General features: G+C 59.8%; 5 protein-coding genes across 5 annotated transcripts; 4 read left to right on the forward strand and 1 right to left on the reverse strand.

Annotated features, from left to right (window-relative positions):
* Window positions 1-418: 418 nt before the first annotated feature.
* RPUSD4 (RNA pseudouridine synthase D4) lies at window positions 419-3,462 on the forward strand (the record flags this gene model as incomplete). Its single annotated transcript, XM_079545842.1, is given in 7 exon segments — window positions 419-628; window positions 631-787; window positions 1,740-1,941; window positions 2,463-2,556; window positions 2,634-2,784; window positions 3,020-3,117; window positions 3,265-3,462. Coding segments are annotated over 7 exon segments (1,110 nt in total).
* A 1,491-nt stretch (window positions 3,463-4,953) lies between these two features.
* On the forward strand, window positions 4,954-7,199 carry PANX3 (pannexin 3; the record flags this gene model as incomplete). Its single annotated transcript, XM_079545781.1, has 4 exons — window positions 4,954-5,134; window positions 5,831-5,973; window positions 6,143-6,357; window positions 6,479-7,199. 4 exons carry the CDS (start codon window positions 4,954-4,956, stop codon window positions 7,197-7,199), a joined length of 1,260 nt encoding a protein of 419 aa, XP_079401907.1.
* A 1,722-nt stretch (window positions 7,200-8,921) lies between these two features.
* Window positions 8,922-9,561, forward strand: SPA17 (sperm autoantigenic protein 17; the record flags this gene model as incomplete). The annotated part of the gene is made up of 3 exons (XM_079545878.1): window positions 8,922-9,075; window positions 9,185-9,291; window positions 9,400-9,561. 3 exons carry the CDS (start codon window positions 8,922-8,924, stop codon window positions 9,559-9,561), a joined length of 423 nt encoding a protein of 140 aa, XP_079402004.1.
* A 3,289-nt stretch (window positions 9,562-12,850) lies between these two features.
* NRGN (neurogranin) lies at window positions 12,851-14,429 on the forward strand (the record flags this gene model as incomplete). Its single annotated transcript, XM_079545768.1, has 2 exons — window positions 12,851-12,866; window positions 14,223-14,429. The coding sequence occupies exons 1-2, from the start codon at window positions 12,852-12,854 to the stop codon at window positions 14,427-14,429; spliced, it is 222 nt and encodes a 73-aa protein (XP_079401894.1). The 5' UTR covers window position 12,851.
* Window positions 14,430-16,619: 2,190 nt separating this feature from the next.
* On the reverse strand, window positions 16,620-23,377 carry LOC306954677 (endothelial cell-selective adhesion molecule-like; the record flags this gene model as incomplete). The annotated part of the gene is made up of 7 exons (XM_079545835.1): window positions 16,620-17,176; window positions 17,431-17,569; window positions 17,665-17,787; window positions 18,137-18,292; window positions 18,367-18,580; window positions 19,031-19,188; window positions 23,332-23,377. 7 exons carry the CDS (start codon window positions 23,375-23,377, stop codon window positions 16,843-16,845), a joined length of 1,170 nt encoding a protein of 389 aa, XP_079401961.1. The 3' UTR covers window positions 16,620-16,842.
* Window positions 23,378-25,542: the final 2,165 nt, after the last annotated feature.

A 25,542-nucleotide genomic window follows, 5' to 3' on the forward strand; every position in this document is an offset into this window, starting at 1 on the left:
CGCGGGGCCGGGCCTGGGGCACCGAGGGCTGCCGGGGCACGACGAAGCGGGACGCGACGTGAGCGCGGCACGACGCGAGCGCGGCGCGGTTCCGGCCGGTACCCGCGAGCTGCTCACCCGCTCCCTCCTCGCGCCGCAGCCGTGGCCGGTTCCCAACCGCCGCTCTCCTTCAAACTGCCGGGCGGGGCGGGGCGGGGCGGGGCGGGGCGGGGCACCTGCATGCTTCCTATAGGCGGTCGCTGCTGTCGCTCGTCTCCCTCTGCCTTCCTATTGGGTGCCTGGGCTGAAGGCCTGCCTCGCCCTCTCCTAGTAGCGGGCGGTGCTGTCGCTCGTCTCCCTCCGCCCTTTCCATTGGGCGCTGGGCTGAGGCTCCGCCCTCCGGCGGGCGGAAGGGGAGGAGTGGAGGAGGGCCGCCAAAATGGCGGCGCTCAGTGGGCGACTGTGGTGGCGGCCGGGAGAGGCCTTGGGACGGACGGCGGCGGGGGTGGTGCGGGCCCAGGAGCTGGCGGAGCGACTGCGGGCGAAGCGGAGCGAGGAGAGGAAGAAGAAGGAGGAGGAGCGAGAGGTGAGCGCGGCCGGGCGCTGGCTCCTGGCGTGGGCCCGGTCGCCTCCATCCGCTTCTCGTTCCTCCAGGTGGCCGCGGAGCCGGCGCGGAGGCGGGCCCGGCAGCTGGCCGCGCTGCAGCGGGTGCACCACAACGTGCTGGCCAAGGCGCTCCGGCAGCGGGCCGTGTACCAGGACGAGGAGCTGGTGGTGCTCAACAAGCCCTACGGGCTGCCCGTGCACGGTGAGGGGCCGGCGGTTCCCCGTTGCTTCTTACTGCGCTGGCGGGCTGGGGCCGGTGGGACGAGATTCAGCGAGACCGAGCGCCCGCTCACAATAACGCCTTGTAATGCTGCGGGTGTGGGGCAGAGTGCAGAGCTGCAAAGAAGAAAAGGATCTGGGAGCGTAGCTGATGGCCAGGTGAATGTGAGCCAGCAGTGTGCCCAGCTGGCCAAGAAGGCCGATGGCATCCTGGCTTGTATCAGAAATGTGCAGACAGCAGGAGCAGGTGATTGTGCCTCTCTACACAGCGCTGGTGCAGCTACACCTCAAGTGCTGCGTTTGGTGTTGGGTTCCTCGCTGCAACAAAGGCATGGAGGCTCTGGAGCTCGTTCAGAGAAGGGCAGCAGAGCTGTTGAGGGTCTGGAGTGCAAATCTTACAGGGAGTGACTGAGGGAACTGAGATTATTTAATTTAGAGGAGGCTCAGGGGAGACGTTATTGCTCTCTGCTTCTCACTGAGAGGAGATTGTAGTGAGGTGGGAATCAGCCTCTACTCCCAGGTAGCAGTGATGGGATGAGAGGTGATGGCTTTACGTTGTGCTGAGGAGGTTCAGTTGGATATTAGAAAAAAATTCTTCTCAGGAGTAGTGAGGTATTGGAACAGGCTGCCCAGGGAGGTAGTGGAGTCACCGTCCCTGGAAGTGCTAAAGAAAAAGATAGATGTGGCACTGGGGAGCAGGGATTAGTGGGCATGATGGGGATGGGCTGATAGTTGGATGAGATGATCTTAGTAGTCCTTTTCAGTCTTAGTGATTCCATGTCGGTGTGTTTTTGTTTTTGATTTTTTTAAGCAGAGCTGTGTAGTGCTGCCCCTCTCACTGATCACTGTTAATAGCAAGGGTGGGGAAATCCTGCCGTGGCCCTTTGTATTGCATTAAAGTTAACAGGGATGTGAATGCCTGTCTGGTTTTGCAGGTGGCCCTGGGGTCAAGAACTGTATCGCTGATGTGCTGCCAATTTTGGCCAAGATGCTGATAAACATGAAAGCTGAACCACTGCACCTGTGCCATCGGCTGGACAAGGAGACAACGGGTTTGATGGTGTTGGCACGGAGCAGGGAGGCAGCAGACAGGATCCGGCTCCTCTTCAAAACTCGTCAGGTGGAAAAGATATACTGGTAGGAAAGGTTTTGGAAGAAAAATCATAGAAGGGCTTAGTTTGGAAGGGACTGAGGGGATCACTGAGTTCAACTCCTCTGCCTTAAGCAGGGTCACCAACCATTAGATCAGACTGGCCAGAGCCCAAAAGTATCTTTGACAAGCAGCAAAGTGTCACGAGTGTGCAGATATGGGGATGTGGAACTCTGGGAAGTGGGGGATGTTTGATCATAGAATATTACAATGGTTTAGGTTGGAAGGGACATTACAGATCACGGGCAGGGTTGCCATCCACCAGATCAGGTTGTCTAAGGCCCCATTCAACCTGACCTTGAACCAACTGCACCACTCAGGTTGATGTCATTGGCACACTTGGTGAGAGTTCACTCGATCCCACTGTCTGTGTGACTATGAATGCTTGAGTTCCCGGTTCGGGGGTCTCTCCTGGGGAGAAAAGTGAGAGGTGAGGGAGAGTTTCTATCCTGCTGGATGTGCAAAGGGCTGCAGCAGCATCACGCAGACCTCTGCTTTTCCTTTGCAGGGCAATTAGTGTGGGGAGCCCAGACCCTGCTGAGGGCATTGTGGAAATCCCCATGGTGGAGAGGGAGGTGCAGAGCCACCAACCTCATTACAAGGTGAGCAGGTATCCTCTCAGTCGCAGTTTGGGGCTGGTTTCCCCTTCTCCTGGGCTCATCCTCTTGCTGTGGCTCAGATGACGTTGGCCCCAAACTACCGCGTGTCTCCTGAGGATGGAAAGGTGCTGAAAATCCGCAAGAACCGCAATGCTGAAAGCGCTGTGACGCGGTATCGCGTTCTGGCTGGCTCGTCTGCCTGCTCTCTGCTGGAGCTCCAGCCCATCACAGGTGAGGCTTAGCCAGGTGCTTCTGTGCTGTGCCTTCTGTACAGCCAGGAGCAGTCCTGGAGGGAGAAACAAGCTGTAGGATATGGCCAGGGCTCTGGGAACCAGTGCTGTTTCGCTGCCAGGACTCTCAGCACAAGGTTACCTGGCATGAGGGTGCTTTGGGTGGGTAGTGAGCAAAGACCTGATGCCCCGTGTGACTGATGTGATGTTTTTCCTTTTCTCCTTCCTCATTTCAGGAGTGAAGCACCAGCTCCGGGTTCACCTGGCCTATGGATTGGGGTGCCCCATCCTAGGGGATCACAAATACTCGCACTGGAGCAAGCTGGCACCACAGGTAAGGCAGATACGGTGCCATGGAGCAGGGCAGAGAAGGCACCAGCTGCTTGGTGGCACACACTGGGATTCTGAGACCAGACTGCTGACACGGGGTTATGGAAGAGGGTGTTAGGGCTGTCCTCACACCACTCTGTCCTCAATGCAGAAGCTTCCTGAAATAACTCTGAAGAGGTTGAAGCTGCAGCAGAGCAAGTCTCGCCACCTCCCCCTGCATCTCCATGCCTACCGCCTCTCCCTGCCACTGGGCACCAGTGGGAGCAAGCAGATAGACCTTGTGTGTGAGCCACCCAGCTTCTTCCACAGGGCGCTGAGGAAGCTGGAGCTGGACATTGCTATGGAGTAGGCTGAGGCTTGTCAACAGGACTGATCCTTTGTGTCTCCATACTTCTGGCACGTGATAGTGCTGGATCCAGCTGTGCTGCACTGCTGTTTCACTCGCAGCAAGTGATGTGATGAGGTTTGTGTTCTGCTACTTGGGTTGCCTTCGGGTAATGGAGTTGCTGGCTTAACCTCTGTGCACTTCTTGTCCACAGTCCGTACCTGATCTGGAGCAGAAAGTGTGGTGGGTGCACTCTTGTTTATAGTGATGAGGCTGGGTGGAAACTGGGCATCGACCATTCTGTGCTCTGAACTTGTCCCTGTCCAATAAAGAACCCATTTCTGCAAAGGTGAAGGTTGTGTGGCTCTCCGTGGTCAGGACAGGTGGACCTCAGTGCCTGGGCAGGTTTGAACACCTCTGAGTGTAATGCAAGTTGGTTCAGGGCTTCCTTGCCTCAGCCCTTCTGTACTATCTTACATCCTGGCACTCAAATTTGGAGACTGCCTTTGTCTGAGAAAAACAAACGAACAAACAAAACAACACAGAAAAAGTGAAATTTGGCAGCAACTTTGAGTTCTGGCTGTGTTGAGAGGCTGCCCAGAGCCACAGCATGGCAGGGACTCCCCTCAGCTTGGCTGAACAATCCAGAGCTCCCCTGGCTTTGGCTGTTGGCTTCTTGGGCAGCAGTCGTATTGCCACAGCTGGGAGCTTTTCCTGTCCTCTGTTCCATCTCACCAACTCCTAATTTCCATACTGTTTTTTTCTAGATCCCAATACTTGCATCTCTGTCCTACTAGAAATTGCAGCTTTGTCTCCACTGCGCTCCCCTGGAGCCAGATTAGAGGGTGGGCAAGGGGAGATTGCTCCCTGCGCACCAGCTTTGCAACAGCTGGTGTGCATCTCAACAGTGCAATCACTGATGTCTTCTCAGCTCCTGGTGCCACTTGGCCTGTCCCCAAGGTTTGGGAACTGAGCAGCAGGACCTTCTCCAGCAGCCCTGGCATGCACAGGAGTGCTGGAAGGAGGCTCTGTACCCTATGAGGCCGCCCTGTACCTGGCTAGGGCTCTTGGTTAGGGTGATGCCCCATCCTCGCTTGTTACGGAAAGCAAAAATAGTCCAGGAGCCCCACACCCCACGAACATGCTGCTGGAAATACACCTACTTATGACAGAGGGGAGTAAAACCACGGGGATCTGGTCCATGCTGGGACCCATGGTGGCTGGGCAGGAATGCTGCCTTGGCCATGGTGCTGTGACTGCGAGGTTTTTTTTTCTATTTTGGGGCACGCTATTTGCATTCTTGCCAGTGAAAGGCTTCCCCTGTAATTATCAGTTGATTTAACTCACTATCTAAGCTGTCATTTACAGCTGCCTGGTTGGTAGCACTTGGCATGCAATGTTTCCAGCCATACAAAGCCTCTCGCCACGCTGGTTGCACCTCAGACAGCACCAGGACCCCCAGGCAGCAGCACTGGACTCCATTTCCCCGTGGCTCAGTCCTTCCTGGAGAGGAAAATGTCCCTGTCGCACACGGCTGCTGAGTACATGCTTTCAGATGCCCTCCTCCCAGAGCCCAGCAGCTCCCGTGCCAAAGGCTTGCGGCTGGAGCTGCCGAGCGACCGCGTGCTGAAGTTCATCGCAGTGGGGCTGCCCCTCTTCCTGGTCTCGCTGGCCTTCGCCCGGGAGTTCTCTGCTGGTGAGTTGTGGGGGCAGGTTTGGGGTGGTGAGAACTGTCACAGTCTGTTTTTTCACTGTCATGACATTACAGCTTGGAAATCCCACTTGAGGCGTTTTAAATTTTCTGTCTTGGGATTATTGGTTGTTTTTTAATTGATTTTAATCAACCTGACGGGGTTTTTTTGTTTGATGTAAAAGCTTTTATTGATTTTTTTTATTTATTATTTTTTTAATTGCTTGCTGGTAGCCCTCCGAGTGCAGCCATGCCCCCTTTCACCTGCTGCCCTGCTCACAGCACCCTGCAGTGCTCCTGTCAGAAAGGCAGGGTTGTTTTGTTGGGAGCTGTCAGGGGGGTGCTGAGATCTTCCCTGGGACTCTTTGGGGGTTTTACTGTCCCAGGGTTTGGTGCTTGCTTGGATAATGAGAGCAGGCTGGTGATAGCAGCACAAAGCTTCATTGAAGGTGCTGTTTTGTGCATCACAGCACTGAGCTAAAGCTGGATTTGCCACTGTTTTTATGTGGCCCTGCAATGTTTGGTTTTGTGCTGGTTTGTGTCTGGTTCAAATTTCCCTGCTATGAACCTGTGGCTGTGCTCAAAGGGCAGCGTTCAAGAAATAGTAACGCCCTTGCCCCTGACAGCCAGAAAACACTGCAACAGGGACAGATAACTACAGAGAGCCCCGTCCTACCTGCTCAGCTCCCCTCCTCCTTGTAGGTTCACAGATCAGCTGTTTCTCGCCCTCCAACTTCACGGGGAAGCAATCTGCCTATGCTGACACAGCTTGCTGGGACTCACTCCTCCACCATGGCTTCGATGCTGAGGGACGTGCTGTCACCAAGTCCCTTTGGGCTCTCAAGGTACACTGGTGGGCTGGCACAGGGCCACCACCTCGGTGACTGGGTGCTACCAGGTCCTGCTGCCGTGTTGGTGGGGGCGGATCCTGAAGGGCAAAGTAGCTGAGCGCCTCATCTCCCCCTGAAATCCCTCTCCCCTGGGGAACCCTAACCTACAGATGGTCTCCCTCAGGTCTTCCCGTACTCACTGCTGGTGGTGGCAGTGCTCATGTATCTGCCCTACCTGCTGTGGCGCTACGCAGCCTCCCCCGCCCTCCACTCTGACCTCCTGTTCATCATTGATGAGCTGGACAAGTCCTACAACCGCTCCGTGCGCCTGGTGCAGCACATGAGGAAGGTCCAGCAGGCGAGCGACGATCCGGAGCAGTTCTGGGAGGAGTACGAGAGGTGAGACGGCGCGGCGCAGGCATCCAGCCGTAGCCCCTCCACACCGCCTTTGGGCCACCTCCTCCCTCACTGTGGCTTTGGTGAAGCGGTGGGTGGCTCCAACTCACTGCTCTCTCCCCAGGGCTCGCCAGGAGAGGTACTTCGAGTTCCCTTTGCTGGAGCGCTACCTTGCCCGCAAGCAGCACTCCCACTCCCTGGTCATCATCTACCTCCTGAGGAACCTCCTCCTGCTCTTGTTCTTGGCTGCCACTTGCCTCTACCTGGTCTTCCTCCACCTCAACATCTTCTTCCAGGATGAGTTCAGCTGCTCCATCAAAACAGGGCTGCTCCAGGATGAGCCTCACGTTCCCCCGCTCATACCCTGCAAGCTAGCCTTCTTCTCTGTCTTCCAGCTCATCAGCCTCACGGTTGGTGGTGTGTATGTCCTCCTTATGCCTGTCGTCGTCTACAGTGCCCTGCAGCTCTGTCAGTGGGACAAAGGGCTGCTCTCCGTCTATGAGATGCTGCCTGCCTTTGACCTTCTCAGTCGCAAGATGCTTACCTGTCCCATCAACGACCTCAATGTCATCCTCCTCTTCCTCCGGGCCAACATCTCCGAGCTGACGTCCTTCAGCCGCCTCAATGCCGTCAGTGCCTTGCGGGAGGCCACTGCTGAGAAGCAGGACATCGACACCGTTGTTGACTTCATGACGCTGCTGGCCGGGCTGGAGGCCGCCAAGCCCAAACACCAGCCTTGTACGCCCCTGGGCAATGGCGAGGCCATCGGTAGGTTCCCTGGGGTAGAGATGCCCTATTCGCTGTCTTCTCAGCACCCGCACTGTTGCATTCCACCTTGGGGGTGAGGCAGAATCTGTCTGCTCTGGCCCTTAACCTCTGCCCAGACCTTTAAGCTTTTTGGACTGGGGTGCTGCAGAGGGTCGCTGAGGGGGCGATGGCTCCATCTTCCCTTTTTCTGACCGGAGACTGGTTCTGGCAGCCAGGGCCGTGATGCTACCACGAGCCCATGCGTGGGCAGGAGTTGCTATAGGAACAGTTTTGCTGAGGAGACTGCAGAGCTGGAGGCTTAAACCCAAACTCTGGTCTAATTGGGGGGCTGGGGGTTGTCCTCATTTTTGGAGAAGACGACAACCCAGCCTACTGATGGGTGGGGGCAAACTAAATTTTGGGGTGCTGGTGCGATGTTCTGCTGTTGCTGTGACAGTGGGGTGGTGGGCAGGCTCCCAAGACACCAACGCTTCCTCTCTCACATGCTTGGATTTTTGGGGAGCTGGGGGCACCTTCTTTGCTGTCTTCTCAAGCTGCTCGCTGTGGTTTCTGGGCTCTGCAAGACAGCTCATCCCTGGCAGGGCGGGAGCCAGAATGTCTGCACTCCTTTCCTGGCCCTAAAATGCAGCCTGCGGTCTGTGGTTTTAAAATGAATAAATATGGAAAGAAAGAAAGATTGAGCTGTATTTAGCATCCTTGTTGGCATGGCAACTGCAGGGCTAGCACAAGCAGCTCTGGGCTAGCTGACTGAGAAAAGCCCAGGATGCTGGGTTGAGGTGGTTCAAAGGCCCAGATAATCATGTCTTCTTCCTCCAACCCCATCCAGAAATGAAGCCTGCAGTGGAAGCCAAGGATGAAGACGCCCATGACTCCTGAGCCTGGCCACAGCTCCTCTGCTGGGATCCAGCTCCGTCCTCTTCCACAGCAGCAGTGCTGGTTGTTGTCATTAAACTTTGATTTTGTTACAGGTGTGGTGGTGGCTGTTGGGGGGCAGGCTGAGCTCACCTTTCTGTCTCTCTGTGTTTGGGGCTCCCTTTTCTTATGTGCTGGGGTTGAATTTTTCCATCCTTTCCTGAAAAAAAAAAAAAAGTGAAGACGTTGCCTTTCAGTACAGAACTGCACTGCCTTCATGGGAGTGCTGCTGGGCGCTGCTCCTTTCCTAAGAGCTCGTCCCGGTGTTACAGCAGGAGCGGGCAATGGGGGACCAAAGGTGGGGGAAGGAAGGAGCCCAGGTTTCTCCTTGGAGGAGCAGCAACAGCAGGAGGAGAAGGGGAAGGGTGAGAAGAAATTCTCGAAGACAAAAGCGGGTCGGAGCGGGAGGCGGGGAGGAAGGGGCGCGCAGGAGCAGCGCGGGGCGACACCGCGAAGCAGCCGGCTAAGTTTAGAGCTGCGGGCTGCAGGAACCGAGCGCGCCGGGAGCGGGGCGGGGGGGGGGGGGGGTGGCTGTAGGGGGGGCGTGGCCGTGCCGCGCGTCGCGCCGCGCTTCCGTTGCCAGGTGACCGCGGGCCGCCGCACAGCTCAGAGCGGACGGTCAGGCAGGAGCGGGGCGGGGGCCGAGGATCGGCGTGAGGCCGGGCGGGGGCTGAGGGCCGGGCCGGGCGCTGCTGCTCGCCCCCCATCCGCACGCGCTCCCTTCTGCTCACCCCCACTCCCCCCCTCCCCCAACCCTTCGGGCGACTCTGCGCAGGCGCGGCGGGCGCCGACGGGTGCGGGCGGCGCCCCCTGGCGGTCTCGCAGGAGCTCCTCCCGGCGGTCGCACACGGGTTCGAGTCCCGCTCTCTCCGCTCGCCGCGGCCGCCATGTCGTTTCTCGATCCCCGCAGCGCCCCGCGGCTGCCCGGCGGCTTCGAGGAGCTGCTGCAGGGGATGGCGCGGGAGGTGCTGAGGGCGCAGCCCGACGACGTGCTGGGCTTCATCGCCCGATACTTCCAGGCGCTGCTGGCTGAGAGGGAGCGTGAGTGAGCCCCGCGCCCGGCCCCGCCCCGCCGCGTGCCCCATTCCGCGCGCCCAGCCGGGGCGTCGGGCCGCCCTGCCGCGGGCATCAGGCTGCGCTTCCTTCCCAGAGAGCTCCGCCGCCCGAAGGGCCGAGGACGGGGAGGTGGGAGAGGACGAGGAGGCCGAGGCCGAGGCCGAGGCGCCGCGGAGCAGCGGGGCGGTGATGGAGCGCCAGGTGAGCCGCTCCAGCCTCCAGCTGGGCCCTCAGCCCCGCGGCTCTCCGGCTCGCTCGGTGCCCGGCCGCGGAGCCCCGGGCCGTTCAGCCGCCTCCTGCCCTGCGCAGCGCAGCCCTCGCGATGAAGATCCGACGGCCGATTTCCTGACCTCTCAAGAAGCTGCTACGAAAATCCAGGCTGCGTTCCGGGGCTTCTGCACGCGGCGGGGGCTGCGCAGAGCCTTCTCGGAGCCCCCCCGCCCGGCCCCGGGCCCCCAGGACAGCCCGTAACCGGGACGGCTCCGCCGGGAGCGGGCGCCTCGCCCCCGTTTGGAAACGTCCTGACCCAGAATGAGGAGCCGCGATTGGAAAACCTACATTCCCCTCCCAGGCGGCTTCGCGGGGCAGAAAATTCTCTCTCGCGCTGCCGCCGAGGCACTTGCATAATGAGAACTTAATAAAATGCCTCCAGTAACGCTCTCCCCAGGTCCCTGCTGTTATTAGCAGCTCTCACCTGAGGTTTCTCCCCCGAAAGCTCAATGTTAGCCGCCGTGCCCTTCCAGCACGACCGAGAGAGGGGAGAAAAGCTCTGCAAAGGCGCGCGCCTCGAGGTGGTATTTAATGCTCTATATTTAGGCCCCTGCATCCCTGGAGGTTGTCAAAATTTAATATCGTCCCTGTGAGAAGGAGGGATGTGACACTGCTCCTCTGCCACTGCCCCCCACCAAGGCTGGGATGCGTCTGGATCTCTGCAGCAGTTTGGGGGGTCCGTGTGGGTCCTCCCGGCTGTGTTTGGGAAGCGATGGTGAAATCCAGGCAAAAATCAAAGCCCTGAGAAATGGACAGTGGGGTGAAAAATGGGCGATGGGCGATGGAGGGCCGCTCAGTGTGGAGGAATCTGCAGTCCCCACAGGCTCACCTCGGAGGGAAGCCACGCCACCTTGCAGCGCTGGCGTCGGGAGCTGCCATGTGCAGGCTGAGAAAAACAGGAAGGAGGGATTGGGGACAGCTGGCGGGGACCCCATGCAGGGCTGGTGCCAGCCGCTGCGCCCTGACCCTGCGCCGCCTCGCCGGCTGCCAGCCCCGCTCCCCAAAGGGTTCTGTGCCAACACAGCGTTGTGCCGGCATGTCCCCAAGCTGGGGCTTGTCACCCATTTCCATCCCATGGGTTATGTGTTATTCTGCATCCCAGGGTGATGCTAAGGGGTTTCTGAATGCCTGGAAAGCATTGCTCAGGGTGGATGGGTTTTGGGGTGCCCTCACTGTGAGCAACAGCGCGGGGAGAAGAAGGCAGAGGCTGGCATGGGCTCAAAATGCTGCTAATGATTAGAAATGTTCTGGCATTTTGCGTCCCTCCTCCGCAGCCTGCAGGATTCGTGGTGATCAGCGACTCTGCCAGGACTGAGGAGCTGCGGATGGAGCTGCTTCTGAGAGTCCAGGGCCAAAACGCTCCCCAGGTCCCTTACACTGAGGGATTTTACAGGTTTGGCAGGTAGTGGGATGAGCTTTTTGCACAGCGATTTTTGACGTTTCCCAGTAGCACAGATTTTTCCTGGAGCCATCCCCTCGATGCACCCATCGCCCTGGCTCTGCTTAGCTCCCCAGAAATGCCTCCTCTTGCCTTGCCAGGAACCAGCGATCAATCCGGAAGCTCTAAAAAGAGAAGGGGATTGGTTTCCCATCTGAAGACACCGGCTGAGCGGTGCAGCCTTTGTCTGGAAGCTGGAGCAGATCGGTGCTGAGAGCGCAGCTATTTTTTCCCCGCGCTGGTGGGAAGAGGTGGCATTTGCAGGGACTTGAAACCGGCTCCGCTTGGGAGAGCAGGAGTGAGCAGCTCGTGGGGATTCGAGGGATGCTGAGCCCTGCAACCTGCGTGCCACTGCGAGTGCTTGTGCCTGGAGGCGGCTGTGGATAACCCCCACAACCCCTCTTAGGGCAGGATGGAAATATGGAAATGGGGACAGACAGATAGGGAGAGAACAGGGGCAGTGATGGGAAAGGGAGCAGAGATGGTGACAAGGAATGGGGAAGGGAATGGATATGAAGATAAGGAAGAGGGGCAGTGAGGGGTGCGGGGATGGGGAAGAGGACAGGGGTGGGGGGAGACAGATAAATATGATGGGAGAGGATGGGGACAGGGATAAAGGGTGTTGGGAATGGGAACAGAGATGATGGTAGGAACAGGGATGGGAATGGGGACAGGGATAGGGATGGGGACAGAGAGGGTGATAGACAGGAGCAATGATGGGGCAAGGATGGTGATGGAAGCAGGTGATGACGATGTTGAGGTTGGGGGGGGAACAAGAATGAGTGTGATGAAGGGGATGGGACAGGAATGGTGAAATGGGCAGCGATACTGAGATGGGAGCAGGGATGGGGACAGGGACAGGGGTAGAGATGGGGATTGTGGTGGGGGTGGTGACAGGTCAGTAACAGCAGTGGGAACTGTGACAGCGACAGGAACAGGGATGGTGATGACAACAGGACAGAGGTGCTGACCACCGCGATGGTGACAGGGGCACCAATGACGCCGGCTGACGGCAGTGGGAAGGTTGCTGCAACAAAAGCCCCAGGCGGGTGGCGAGGCCAGCCCTGCAGGCAGCCTGCCTGGGGGCACCCATCCCCACCGGGCTCTGGGGGGGATTTGGGGGCTGGCCAGAGCCAGCATTACTGTGCGGAGCCCACAGGCGAGTTGTGTGGTTGCTTAGCAACCCCAAACCCGGATTAGAGGAGTGTGAGGTGGGCGATGCGGGGGGCTGCGGCTGCACCCCCTGAGCTGCTCTGGGGGTCCCCATGGCTCCCGGTGGCAGCGTGGCCCAGGGGATTGGCACAACACCCCCAAAGATGTCTCGGGTTGAACGTTTTGCTAGAAAACACCCCCAAATTGGGAGTGGGATGCTGCTGTGAGTGCGACCACCGTGAGCAGCCCTCCTCACCATCCTCATCCGTGCCCTCCTTCGGGGCCCAGCGCTAAGTAGGTCAGAGCTGGTGTGGGAAGGTTTCCTTCTGCTCCTGCAAAAACACAGCTGGGGGTGAAGCCCCTGGCCTGAGGGCTCAGCATCACACCTGGAAAGTCACATCACCCCCAAAAGTCACGTCATCACCCCTGAAAATTCACCCCGAAAAGGTCACATCAACCCCACTTGCTGCAGTATGTGTGACCCTGGTGCGCCCCGGCCCCCGTGTCCACAGTGAAATCAGCTCCACTGGGAAAAAAACGCAGCCCCCCCGCCCTGATCTGGGCTGTGGGCACAGGGCCCAGCACCCCATCCCATTAAATACTTGATAGCATCTTCCGTGCTGTGGGATTTATATTGCATGAAGCCCTGGCATGGGCTGCCGGCTCCTTTAAGCGTTAGGAGGGAGTCGGAGGCGAGGGGAGTCGCTGGGAGAGAAATTGGAGGAGGCAAAAAAAAAAAAAAAAAGAGAAGGGGAAAAAAAAACTGAAAAGCTGAATCCCGATCCTGGCAGGAGCAGCAGTGCTGGCGGGGAGGTGGGCTGAGCGGCGCCCCGAGGAAGCGCATTACGTAGGCAAGCGGCTCCGCTCAACTTGCCACCTGCGCCGAGAGCCCCGCACCGCCATGGACTGCTGCAACGTACGTACCCTGCTGCTTTCTGATTGTTTTTAATTAGTGTGGGTATTATTTTGCTTTCTGGTGGTGGTGGTGGTTTGCTTTTTTGCTTTCACACGGGGCTGCGCGTCGTGCTGTTGCAGGAGCGTGGGTGCTGCACCCCTGTGCGTGGCACCCCAAAACGCCACCGCTCACGGGGTGCTCAGGGACCCCAACCCTTCCTGCCGCCAGGTTTGCGCAGCATTCCACCAGGGCAGAGCGGGCAGCAGCCCCTTTCCCCAAGCCCAGCATGCAGACACCTCGTTCTGCTCCCGTTCAGCCTTGTCTCCCCAGAACGGCTCCCCAGGAGGAGCGAAGGTTTCCTACAGACGAGGGGCGAAGCGGCTGCTTGCTGCTTCGGAAAGAGGTGACTGCTGCACCCCTGGTGAGCAGCGCTGCATCCCCTGGCCGGGTCACGTTGCTCAGCTGCCAGAAGAGCACACGGCTTTCCCCTTTCTCCCTTTTTCTCTCTATTTTCCCATTTTTTCCCTCCTTCTCCCCCTTTTTAGCCCTCCTGCTCCGCCAGCATCACCACACTGCTGGCTGTCTGCAGGGTGGCAAAACCCTCCCTGGGGACAGGATTTCCCCCGTGGATATACAAATTGTCCCTGTGGGTATAGAATTTTCCCCGTGGATATAGGGTTTCCCCACTGCGTATAAAATTCCTTCCCTGGCTATAGCATTTCCCCTCTGGCTGTAACATTTCCATCCTGACGATCGCATTTCCCCCAGCTCTGTCACTTAAGCTTCCGACACCCTCCCCAGTGCCACAGCAGCGCTTTGCAGTGACACCGCGTGCCCCCTCCCCAGCAGCACAGGGCATGATGACCGCGGTGTCCCTGCTCCTGCACTGACCACCCCTCGGTGTGAATCAGCCCCAGCTGCTTTCTCCCACGGGTGAATGTGCTGTGGCCGCCGTCCCTTTGCTCCTGAGGAACCCCCAGAACTCTCCCAAAAGTCCTTAGGAGCCCAGGGCAGGGTGACGCAGCGATGCAGTGGCAGTGGGATGCCACCGGTCCCGTTTGAACGGTGGGTGATTTTCCCCGTTTTTCACTCCTTTCCACACCTCAGAGGTGACGGCGTGAATTATTGCCCCCGGCTCCACGCAGCGCCCTGGGGAGATGCTGTGGGTCAGGATGCGGTGCACGGGGTGTGCGCTTCCAGCAGGGTGCCGATGCAGTCACTTCCCCCACATCTCCCCAGTTTCCCCATTGCTTTTCTGTACTTTGTGGGATGGCGGCACCTTTCCCACCCCACAACCACTTACCGTCACCCGCACACACCCCGACCCTGACCCCCGGGCCCCAAACCGCCCCCCTAACGGCCGCTCGCTGCCGGCAGGAGGGCGCCTGCACAAAGCTGGATGAGGACATCCTGGACATCCCCCTGGACGACCCCGACGCCAACGCGGCGGCGGCCAAGATCCAGGCCAGCTTCCGCGGGCACATGACCCGCAAGAAGATCAAGGGGGGGGAGATGGACCGGAAAGCCAAGGACGCCGAGTGCGCCAACAGCACCCGCGGCGGAGACCTCCGCAACGGCGATTAGGTACCGCAGCCCCCGTCCCCATCCCAAGCCCTGCTTCTCCAGCTCTGAGCCTCCCTCCGTCCCGCTGGGATGCTGCGATGGAGCTCTCCTTGCAGGAGCTCAGCAGTGCTGCCTGCCCTAATTCTGCGGGTGCACCGTAGTAGTTAGCATAGGAACGGCGGGGAAGGCGAAGCCCTAGATTTGAATTGAATTTCTCCCTTAGCAACACCACCCCAAACGCCTCGCCTCAGCACATGCTATTTTTAAAAGCCTGTGTCACAGTCTCCTGGCAGGAAAAGGGAAATTTAAAAGCGCCCACGGCGCCGGGCTGTGGGGCTGGGGGTGCCGGGGTGCCTGGGGAGCAGGGAATGGCCCCACGGCCCTGGGGTCAGCAGCTGTGCTGCCCCACTGCCCCCCGGCTCCACCCAGGGATGGGGGAGGGGGAGGCAGTGCAGCTGTGGGTGGGAGGCGTAGGGGCTGGAAGAGGGGATGCAGCGGGGTACAATCTGGGATGGAAGGGGGATGCACTGAGAATGCAACTTGGGATGCGGCTGGAATGGAATAGGAATGGAATGGGACTTGGGAGCACAACTGGGATGAGGGGGATGGAATAGGGATGCACTGGGGATTGAACTGGGAGTGCACCAGGAAAATGCAGGAGATGCAACTGGGATGCAGCAGGGGTGGAACGGGGATGGCTGGAATGCAACCCAGATGCCATGCAGGTGAAGATGCTGTAGGGAGACAGCGGCGCTTTAGGAGGGGTGCAGTTGGTTTCACTGAGGATGCAGTGGGACTGTGGTAGTGATTAATTTGGAATTCAGTGAGGATGTAGCGGGGATGGACTTGGGATGCAGTGGGCTTGCATTGAGGTGCAGTGGGTTGAAATGGAGGTGCATGGGGCTGAAATGGGGCTGCAATGAGGATTCTATAAGGATGTAGAGGGAATGGATTGAGGATATGATGGGGCTGCAGAAAGTGAGGATGAAGCAGAGATACAGCTACAAATTGCAGGGGCTGGGGAGCTCATTAGAGCTCGTTAGGCTGCCTCGCTGGGTGATCCATGCAGGGGCTCATCTCTGTGTGGGCTCCAGCCAAGCTGTGCTGGGTTCTGCTTCCCACCAAAGTCCTTTGATCCTGGAATGTCCAGGGTAGGGGTCTGAGCCTCCGACCCCAAGGGCTTGTGGTGCCCCAGCTGCATGGACAGGGAGGGGGCAGGCAGGGGGCAAGGGGCAGGGAGTCGTAGGAATTGCAGGGACAGGGTGCAGGCAGGGCATGGAGAAGGCGCAGGCTGCAAAAGCAGAGTGCAGGACCAGGGTGCAAGGTACAAGATGTGAGGTGCAGGATGAGGGTGCAGGCGAGCATGAAAAAGGTGCAGGCTGCAACAGCTGGGTGCAGGGTACAGGCAGCCCCGTGCACACCACTGACAGCTCTGCTTTCTCCTTGCTTGCAGGCCCTGCTGGACTCCCCCTGCCGAGCCCCCCCGCCGCCGAGGAGCCCCTGCTTCTCCCCATACCACCCCAGCATGCGTCCCCCCCCCCCTCACCCACCCCAGCCCCAATAAAGGTCCCTGCCAGCGGCCGCACTGTCCTTGGCGCCGAGGGGACGCGGCAGTGTCGCTCAGTGGGGTGAGAGCTGTGACATGCAGGTGGACAGCCTGGTGTCACCAATCGCAGCCACGTCCAGTGCGATGTCACGCAGGGCACTGTTCAGATGTGTGACATCACTGCTGGACACGCGCGGCTGTCGTGGTGTCACACCCACGTGTGCGGCACGGTGTGATGGCACTGGGGCTGGGAGCTGGCGCTGCTGTGGCATCACTGATGGGCGCGGGGTGGCTGCTGCGACATCATCCGAGTGGGTGTGACATCACCGAGGGACCTGGGGCAGCCAGCCCAGGTCTACAGGCGAGGCAGCCCCCCGGGGGCACGCTGTCACCCCGTGCCACCAGGCGCAGCGCTGGGACGTCGCGATGGGGACAACGGGCGCGATGGGGCCCTGAAGGCTCCCATGTGACGTCACACAGCCACGTGACGCCACCCCGAGGGACGCAGGGCCACCGACCCCCCGCACCCTCACAAAGTCACCCAAAAGCAGTTTCAATCAAAAAAAAAAAAAAAACCTAAAAAGAATTTCTCCCTGCCCCCCCCATCGCCGCCTCCAACCCTTCCCCCAACACTTTTAATGCTCTTTTATGAAAAATATCCCGTTTCCATCGATACATAAAAAAAGGGGACCCCCCTCGGAGCGGGGCTGGGTCGGGGCGCTGGCCAGGGCAGAGCGGGGCACCTCCCGCCCCATTAAACACCGCAGGAAAGTCCGGCTGCTCCAGGCGTCTTTACAAAAAAATGAAGAAAAAATGGAAAAAAGGGTAAAAAAGCCCCAAAAGAGGGCAGGGCGGGGAGCCGAGGGGAGCAGCCTCTTTCTGGGGGGGTCACACCAAGGAGCCGGCCCGGCTCTGGGCAGGCACCATGACGGGGACGGCTCCGGCCCGTGCCAGGCTGGAGGGGGGCGGCCCACCCGGGGGGGCGACGGGCTGCGGGGGGTGCCAGGGGGCCCCGTTGGTGGCGGGGGGATGCGGCCCGGCCCGGGGGGGTCCCTGGTAGCTGCCAGCAGCGGTGAGGACCGAGGCAGTGTAGGAGGGGGGGGAGGCTCCATAGGGTCTGTCCCGGGAACCCACGATGGAGGACAAAGTGCTGGTCTTGGAGATGGTGTCTGCAGGGCGGCTCCGCGTCCAGGTGGGGGTTTTGGGGGCCACGGCGTCTTCCCTGTGGAGGAGGGAGAAGGTGGCACAGGTTGCTGGAAGTGCAGCTATTCTCTCCTCCCCATTCTCGGATCATGCTCCCCAGTGCTGCTGAGCCGCAGGAGCCCCTCCGTGTGGGGGTAAAAGGGAATTCACCCAAAGGGAGGGGGAAAAACGGTGGGAAAGAGCCGTGTTGACTCTGAAACCCAATGAGGGCCACACTGAGGTGCAAAACCTCCTCCCGTTACCGCTGAGCCCCACCCCGGGGGCTGCCCTCACTTGATCTCGTTGGCCGCTTCCTCCTGCCCGTCGCGTTTCTTCCTCCGGTAGCCGAGCAGCCGTTGGGTGAAGAAGGCGACGGTGGCCAAAGCGCCCACAGAGCCCAGCACAGCGCCCGCGATGATGGCCCCCTCGCTGGCTGCCAGGACAGACGGGTGGGGGAGATCTTTGCCTCTCACCTGTCCCACCATGGGGACCGAGCCCCTGTCCCCAGCCCCGCGGGCGCACACTCACTTGACTGCACCTCCAGGATGATGCTGCACTTGGCTGAACCCACGCGGTTCTCTGCCTCGCACTCGTAGAGGCCCGACATGTCCAGAGAGAGGTTCGTCAGCTTCAGGGTTCCCCTGGCCCGGTCTGCGGGGCAGAAATTGAGGTGCTGCTCTGTGATCACCTGCCCACGACCGCACACCTCCCAGCACAGCGGGGATGGGAGCGGGAGGAGTTACAGGGATGGTCCCCTGCGTCGCCCCAGGGTGAGGTTGGTCAGGGGCAGAGTTCAGGGGATGCTCCCCCAACGTTCCAGCAGCGGGCAGAGCTACGGGGACTTTCGCCTGTCCCCTTGCAGAAGGAACAGAGCGGGCAGAGTTAAGGGGAAGCTCAGCAGAGTTGGGGGCAGGCAGAACCAAGGGCCCAAACCCAACCCCTCCAGCTCTCTCCCCACCAAACCTTGCCAGGGTTTTCCCACCCCCTCAGCCCACCTTACCCTGAGCGGGGGGAAAGAAGACCTGCTTGGTGGGCTCCTGGCGCTGCCACTTGTACAGGGGGGAGGGTTTGCCCTTCTGGGAGGCGCAGCTCAGCGTCACGTTGGCTCCCACCGTGGGGCTGCCCTTCAGCCTGCAGGCTGGCGGCGCTGGCGGCACTGCGGGCACCGGATCGGCGTCAGTCCCAGCACGAGGGGCACCGGGGGACGCAGGGCGCCCTGCGGGTCCTTACCCAGCACCGTGAGGTTGATTATGGCCATGCTCCTGATCGGGCTGATGATGTCATCCACCACGTTGACGGAGCAGATGTACTGGCCTGAGTCTTGCTCCCGCGTGGCATTGATGAAAAGTGAGATGTTGTGGGTGAGGACGGGGTGCAGGAACCCCACGCGGGGCTTCAGCTCCGTCTCCTCCACTTTCACCTCCCCGTCCAGGTACGTCAGGATCTGCAGGGAGAAAAGATCTGCTCATACAAATCTGGATGGCACTGCAGGAGGGGAATTCCCCCTAAATCCTGTCTTGGGGGCACCAGTGGCTGCATGAGCCTCCTCCATTCTCACTCATACTCTGAGCATCCACAGCATTGAACCATGGGCATCTCTCCATCATGAGCACCTCCTCATAATCTCCCAAACATGGGGACCACGAGCATCCCCTCATCACGGAGACCTGCCTTCCGTGGGCATCTCAAGCATCCTCCTGTCATGGGCATCACAGGCATCTCCCCATTGTGGGCAGCTTCTCATCACGGGCACCGTGAGCACCTCCTCTCCATCGCGGTTCCCTCACCAACATGGGCATCAGTAAGCATCTCCCCATCATGGACGTCCCCCCACCCGTGGTACCACGAGAATCCCCTCATCACAGGCACCTCACCACCACTCCATCCCCATCACCTGGAAGTGCTCAGCAGCTGCCTTTTTCAGTATCCAGCTGATGTAGGGCTTCTTCTGCGAGCTGCTGGTGTACCAGGCGGGCAGCACGGCTCCCTCCCCTTCCACTGAGTAGACAGAGCCCGTTCCCACGTGCACCTCCAGCACAGCTGAGCAGACACCTGCCCCGCAGGAAAACGGGACACGTCTCAGCCCCGGGTGCCAGTTGTACAAAAACAAAATAAAACAGAAAACAAAGAAAACAAACCAAAACAAAGCCCCACTAATTGTTAGAACAACTCCCTGTTCCAATGCAAGGAAGAGAAAAGTCCCGTTATCGCCCGGAGGCCGTGCTGGGAGGAAACCTTTCCTCCTTCCCCACGACGGGAAGGGCTCTCCGGATGCAGGACAAAGCTTTCCTCCCACGGCCGCTTCCCCACCAACAACACGGGAAGCCCCCACCCCACGGGGGGTTGGGGATGGACCCCCGCACCCCAAAAAGGCTCAGCACGGCGCTGCACAGCACTGGGATGCAGCTACACCTGCAGTGCCCATCTGATCTCTCGTGGGGGCACCCAGGCAACACCCAGCCCCACGCCGCATCACTTCACACCCCCAGCATTTCACACCCCCCGCCCCGTCCCCCCCGCAGGTACTAAATGGGGATTACTGAAGGTGACGGCGACAAAGCCCCCGCAAAGTTCCCCCCCAGCACCCACCCCCCAAAACGCAGCCAGGAGGGGGGACCGGAGCGGGTCAGGGAGGGGGTGCCCGGCTGCGGGGGGGGATTATTTCCCAGCTTTGCTCTGAAAAGGATCAGCTGGAAAATAATCTGCTCAGGCGAGGTCGGGCACCCGGAGTGGGTCTGCATCTGGGGCTGAGGAACGCTGAGCCCCGCCGCCCCCACGTCCCACGTCCTCTCCCCAGGGATGCTCTGCAGCGGGGAGAACACGGTGGGCTGCGCTCCGTCCCCGCTGCGATTTGGAGCAAATTTGTTTTGCAGCAAAAAGGAGAAAGGGAGCAAACGGAAAGATTCGGGCGTCGGAGCACCGCCCGCCTGGGTCAACTCCCGGAGTAAAGCGCCGTCAGGCACAGCCCCCCAAATCATGGCCCCCTCCGCCCCGTCCCCACACGCAGGAACTCCTCCGGGATCTTTCCAGGGCGGGAAGATGACAACACAACGCCCGCGGGTATTTTTAGCCGCCTCCGCGCATCCGCTCTTCCCCCCGCGAGGAATCGGCGCCCGCAGCCCCGCGCAGGAAGCGCTGCGCCGGCCGATAACGCCCGACCCCCCCGGGCCTCCTCGGGCGGTTCCGGCCAAGGAGCAGCGGGGACGGCGGGGCCGGGCGAGGGCAGACACCTCACTGCCTGAAATAGCTAAACCCGACCTAAGCGCTTAAAACCTTAAGTCCTACCCGGGGGAAAAACAGCGCCGGAGGCGGCAGCGCAGATCTCAGGGATGCAAAGGGCGCGGTGAGAAAGAAATAAAAGAGTACTTTAGAAGAACAGCGCTCGGAGGACAGCGCAGACGGGCTGAGTCGTGTGGCAGTTTGGGTTTGATGCGGGAGGTGGGATCGTGCCATCCCCGGAGCTGTGCGTGCTGGGAGCAAAAAAGCAGTGACTGGGATCCATTACTGCCCCCTCACCCCACAGAAATGCCGTATTTTCGCCCAGCAGCATCTGCCTGGCCTGCATAAAGTACAGCGAGAAGAACACAAGATGGGCAAAGTTAAGGTGAGGTGGGGCTGAGCAGCACCAGCCATACAAAGCCCTGGGGCAGAATGCTCTGGGCACCCCAGAACATCCCACTGAGCTGGCCTCGAGATAAAGCCCTGAAATCTTTCAGAGATGGGAGACAGCAACAAATACATCCATCATTGCTCACAGGATGCCACGGCCATGAGCAAACAGTTCTGCACGCAGTGCCTGTGTCATCGGGCTGTTTTCCACCAGCGAGCCCCAGGATCGGCCTCCAGCTCTCCCAGTTTGCCCAGCTCAGGCCGTTTTCCCCATGAGTGAAGCTCAGTGGATGCATTCTTAGAGCAGCTCCATCCCACCCCACTGAAATTTAGCACTCATCACTGGGGAAATCCTTAAATCACTGCAGACCCACAGCGCTCACCACGGCTCCCTTTGCTGTTAGGAGTGTGCATTAACTCTGAAACCTACCGACAGCCCAGCAGCACTGAGCCCACAGCACAGCTCAGTCATAAATCTCGGAGGCAGATACAAGATTGTGGCTCCATCCTCACACCCAGCGTGGTGGGGTGTCCTCAAAGCGTGAGCACTGCCTTGCCGGAGGACCCTGGCATCCAAAATCACTCTTTTTCTTGGGGAGGTGCCCTGCAGCCCCTCGCTGCAGGAGGAATCGCCCTCCAAGTGCTGCTGCCCGGCTCTGGTGGGGGCGCAGCCCCGAACCCTTCGGTGTGCAGCGCTGCCGTTGGCTTCAGCTCCAGATTTAGCCACCTCGCCACTGCAAATCCCCTAATGCTTTAACCAGATCGAAAAAATTAAGCTGCTTGGGGCGTGCATATGCATAACGGCGGGGGGGGAATGGGCCCTTCATGCACTGCCCTCCCTGGGGGCCACCCGGCTGCTGTTTGTTTGGGATGAAAAACGCCGATTTCATCCAACCGCCCTGAGCTAAGCACCTGCCCAGGGAGGGCTCCTCTGCCTGAGCCCATCTGCCGGGTTTTTTTCCTTTGGAAAAAGCCTTTAAATCCCCGCACACCTCCAGCAGAGCTCTACAGCAAACTGCTGCACCTGCACAGAGCACCGTGACCCCGGAGGGGCACCCCGTGTCCCATTGGTAAACCCCACTATTTCGGCCCCAAATGCCGCATCTCCCATCCAAACACACCAAAACCATCCTCGTGCCCAAAGCATCCTCCCCAGAACCGCAGCCCCCAGGCGGACCCTATAAGCCACTAACCACCAGGAATTAATGAGCTGAAGGCGGATTGCATCCGATGCCCTCGCTCTATAGGATTAAGGCGATTTGGCCATGTGAAACCGAGACAGAAATTAAACCGAGAGATGACGGCTCAGATTGAACGCGCTCCTCCGGAGCGGAAACGGTGCCAGAGAGGGAATGTGGACGGACAGCGGCCCCGAGAGCCTCGAGAAAGGTCAAAGGACCCACGAGGAAGCGCTGCACCCACCCGGCCCTGATGGTCCCCCCAGCCCCGCGCTATTTATAACTGGGCAGATAGGGGCTGTGCTGCGCCCGTTGGGAACAGACACGGCGGCCGTTCTCACGACCCAGGGGCAGAAAGCGCCGTATCCTCTGGAGAGCCAAAATCAGGAAAAAATGCGACTTTGCTATAGATAGACACGGACGGGCGGCTTAACCCCTGCGGTTCAGCGCCGGCGTGGGGACACAGCAGCGGGCATTCAGCATCGCCCCCCTCTCCTTTCCTCCTTCCCATCTTTCCCCCATCGTTTGTTCTGCCGTGACCCCACACAGACCCATCAGGTGCCAAGGGATGCTTGATTCTGTCATTCTGTGTGGGCGCCCAAAAACACCAATTTGGGCCCTAAGCGCCTTTTCTCCGTATTTCTGCACTCTGAGGGCGAGTTGGGTCCTTCCTGCAGCACCGCATCCCCACAGCCGGGCACACGGCAGGGAACCCGCTCACATCCCCTCAACAGAGCAGCGCCTCATCCCACCACGCTTTAATTAACGCCCTTTAATAATAATAATAAAAACGGAGTAGCACAACCACAAAGCGGCTCCATCGGGGGCAGGGAGCGCCCCGCCGGGGAGGAAACACCACCCATTGTCCCCATTGTCTTCGGGGCCGTTTCCTCCTCCTCGAAGGAAACTCGGAGGGCTGCGTCCCTCCGCAGCACCCCCGGCGCCTGCAGCCCTCCCCCCTTCGACCCTCAGGAATAGGGCAAAAGAAGGGAAAAAGCCCGGGGACGGAGAGGGGCACTGCGGAGCAGCCCGAGGGCAGCGGCACACACACACACGGGGGGGGGGGCGGCAGGTTTGATGACGGGAAAAAAATACATCGATTTTTTCCGCTCGATGCCGAGCGGGAGGGGGAATTATCGGCGGGGAAATGCCCCCGGTGCGAGCAGAGCACAGCGCGCCCGCGCCCCGGGGTTCGGCTCCACGGGGCGGTGCGGGGCGCGGTGCCGCGGGACCCCCCGGACCCCGAGCGTCCGCCTCCCAGAGCGCCCGACGGGCGGCATCGCGACATCAGGGCCGCCCCCCCCCCGCTCCCCGCCCGCTCCCCCCGGCCCTCAGCGCCTCCCGCCGCCCCCCGCCCGCCCCCCCAGCCGCTCCCCGGTCGCGGTTCGCACGAACCCCCGGCGCTCACCCAGCAGCGCGCCCAGCAGCAGCGCGCCCGGCGGCAGCGCAACCATCCCGGAGCGCAGCAGGTGCCGGGACGGGGGGGGGAACCGGGACGGGGGGGGGGGGCGGAGCTCAGGTGGGCACCGCCCCGCAGGTGGGGGCGGGGGTTGTGGGGCGGGGCGTCTTGGCCCCGCCTCCCGGGGTCCAAACTGCCTCCCCTCCCATCCAATCAGACCTTGTCACTGATTATTTATTAGCTATTAGGGCTATTAATAGTTAATTGTGATATTAGGGCCATTATTGTGGAAGGAGCCCAGTGCCCCCGACACACACTTCTTCTCTTCTTCTTCCTCATCCCGTGCCCTGGGATAAAAGCATTAATCCTTAAAAAGAATAATTAAAAAAACCCACAGAACCCCACAAAAACGAACATCGCGACCCCGTGGGTTAAAGGGAGCCCGGCAAACAAGCAGGACAAGGAGCTGCCTGGCCGCAGGGCACAGCTGGAGCCACAGGAGCTGAGTGGCACCTGGAGCCCCGGAGCAGAAACACGGCAGAAACCCCATGCGGGGATGGGACCCTTGGGAAGGGACCAGGACAGAGGACGTCCTCTACTGGGATCAGCTCCAGGAGCCCTTCTGAGCGTCCCCCCGCTGGGCACTGCAGGGCGGCTGTCAGAGCGCTGCTCTAAAAGCAGCCTTTCATCCTGAAGTGCCTCCCCAGGACAGCGGCCCTGCCAGCCTGGGTCAGAGGGAAGCTCTGCATCACAGCACAGCCCCAGTGCTGACGCATCCAACATCCCAGCCCTCTCCAGCCCCACACTCAGCCACGGGCCACGTTTGTGGCTTCTTGGACTTGAGCTTGTTTTCTCCAGCCACAAACGAAGCAGCAGAGTTGGCCATAGGAGGGCAGCTGTCACCATACCTCACAGAAATTCAAGGAGTCCTTTGAAGCTGCGCTGCACCAAAGGTCTCCCCGTGCCGAGACCCGAACTTAACAGGGGAAGCAGGCGGGGCAGCGGGTGAAGGCATCTCCCACGGACACGGCCACGGACTGAGGTCAACCGCACACGGAGCAGCCCGGAGCCCGGCGCCCAGCAGCGCGCCGACATCGCCTGCAGAGCCGCGGAGGGGCCGGGAGGCGGCCCCCGTCCCTGCAGCAGCCCGGCTCCGGCTGAGCCCTGCGGGGACGGCAGCACGGCCGCGTCCGCCATCGCTCCTCGCCGCTGCACGGCGGCGCAGGTCCCGGGCGTCAGGACGGAGGCCCAGCGGGCACTGCTGGGTGCTGGCGGCCGACAGAAGGGAGGCTCCGTCCCCACGGAACGGGCGGAACGGCGGCCGCCCCGAGAGGAGAAAGACGCCTCCAGGAGCCGGTGCGCGTTTGCTCGATTTTATTAGGACTGACACATTCATCGTATGCCACAACGCCACTGATCAATGAGCTTCAGGAAACCGAAACGCCGGCGCCAGCCAGCGCGGTGATGGGGCACACATAGCGACACTGCTGAAAGGCTTCCAACGCTTCCTCCCGGCCCGCGTGCCCCCAGCCCGCCCCCCCGCCCCCCCCCCCCCCATCTCACAGCTTTGATTGTACCCATAAGCATGGTTTGACAGAATGCTCCCCAGCTGCCAGGTTATTCTCACAAAGAGGCTAACTAGAACTGAAAAAATAAACCGATAAAAATAAAAATAATAAAAGCCCGGGAATTATTTTAATGTTAAAAAATAAAATAAAATAAAATAAAAGCGGATATGGCAACACTACTAGGAAAGTGGAATACATCACAGAAACAAAAGTCTTTGCAGGCAACACTGTTTGGAGATAGGAGAACACTGGATGGGTGAAAAAAGTGAATTTCTAAATTATATACAATAGTATCTAAGGGTGGCTTTGAAAAACAGTCTCCTTTAACGTGATTCAAGATTTAACTCGCCGTTATCTATTGCTTATTTATTCAGATCTGTAATAACACTTATAGAGACGGATGTGTAAAAATGAGACCTTGTGGAAAAACAGCTTTTCGTATGAAACGTCCGCTCCGTCCGACATGGAATGTATGGGATGTGCGGGGCAGGGCTCAGGCTGCCCTCGTCGCCCCGCGCTGCTCCACGGCCCAGCAGCCCCCCTCAAACGCTGCTGAGCAGCGCCTCCACCTCGCGGCCGTGCGCAGCATCCATCAGCGTCCGACGGTGAGATGGAAACGGGCAGAAGCCGCAGTCCTTATGAAGGACGAGAT

Source organism: Tetrao urogallus (genome assembly GCF_951394365.1).
Source record: "Tetrao urogallus genome assembly, chromosome: 22".
In the NCBI taxonomy this organism is placed as follows: Eukaryota; Metazoa; Chordata; class Aves; order Galliformes; family Phasianidae; genus Tetrao; species Tetrao urogallus.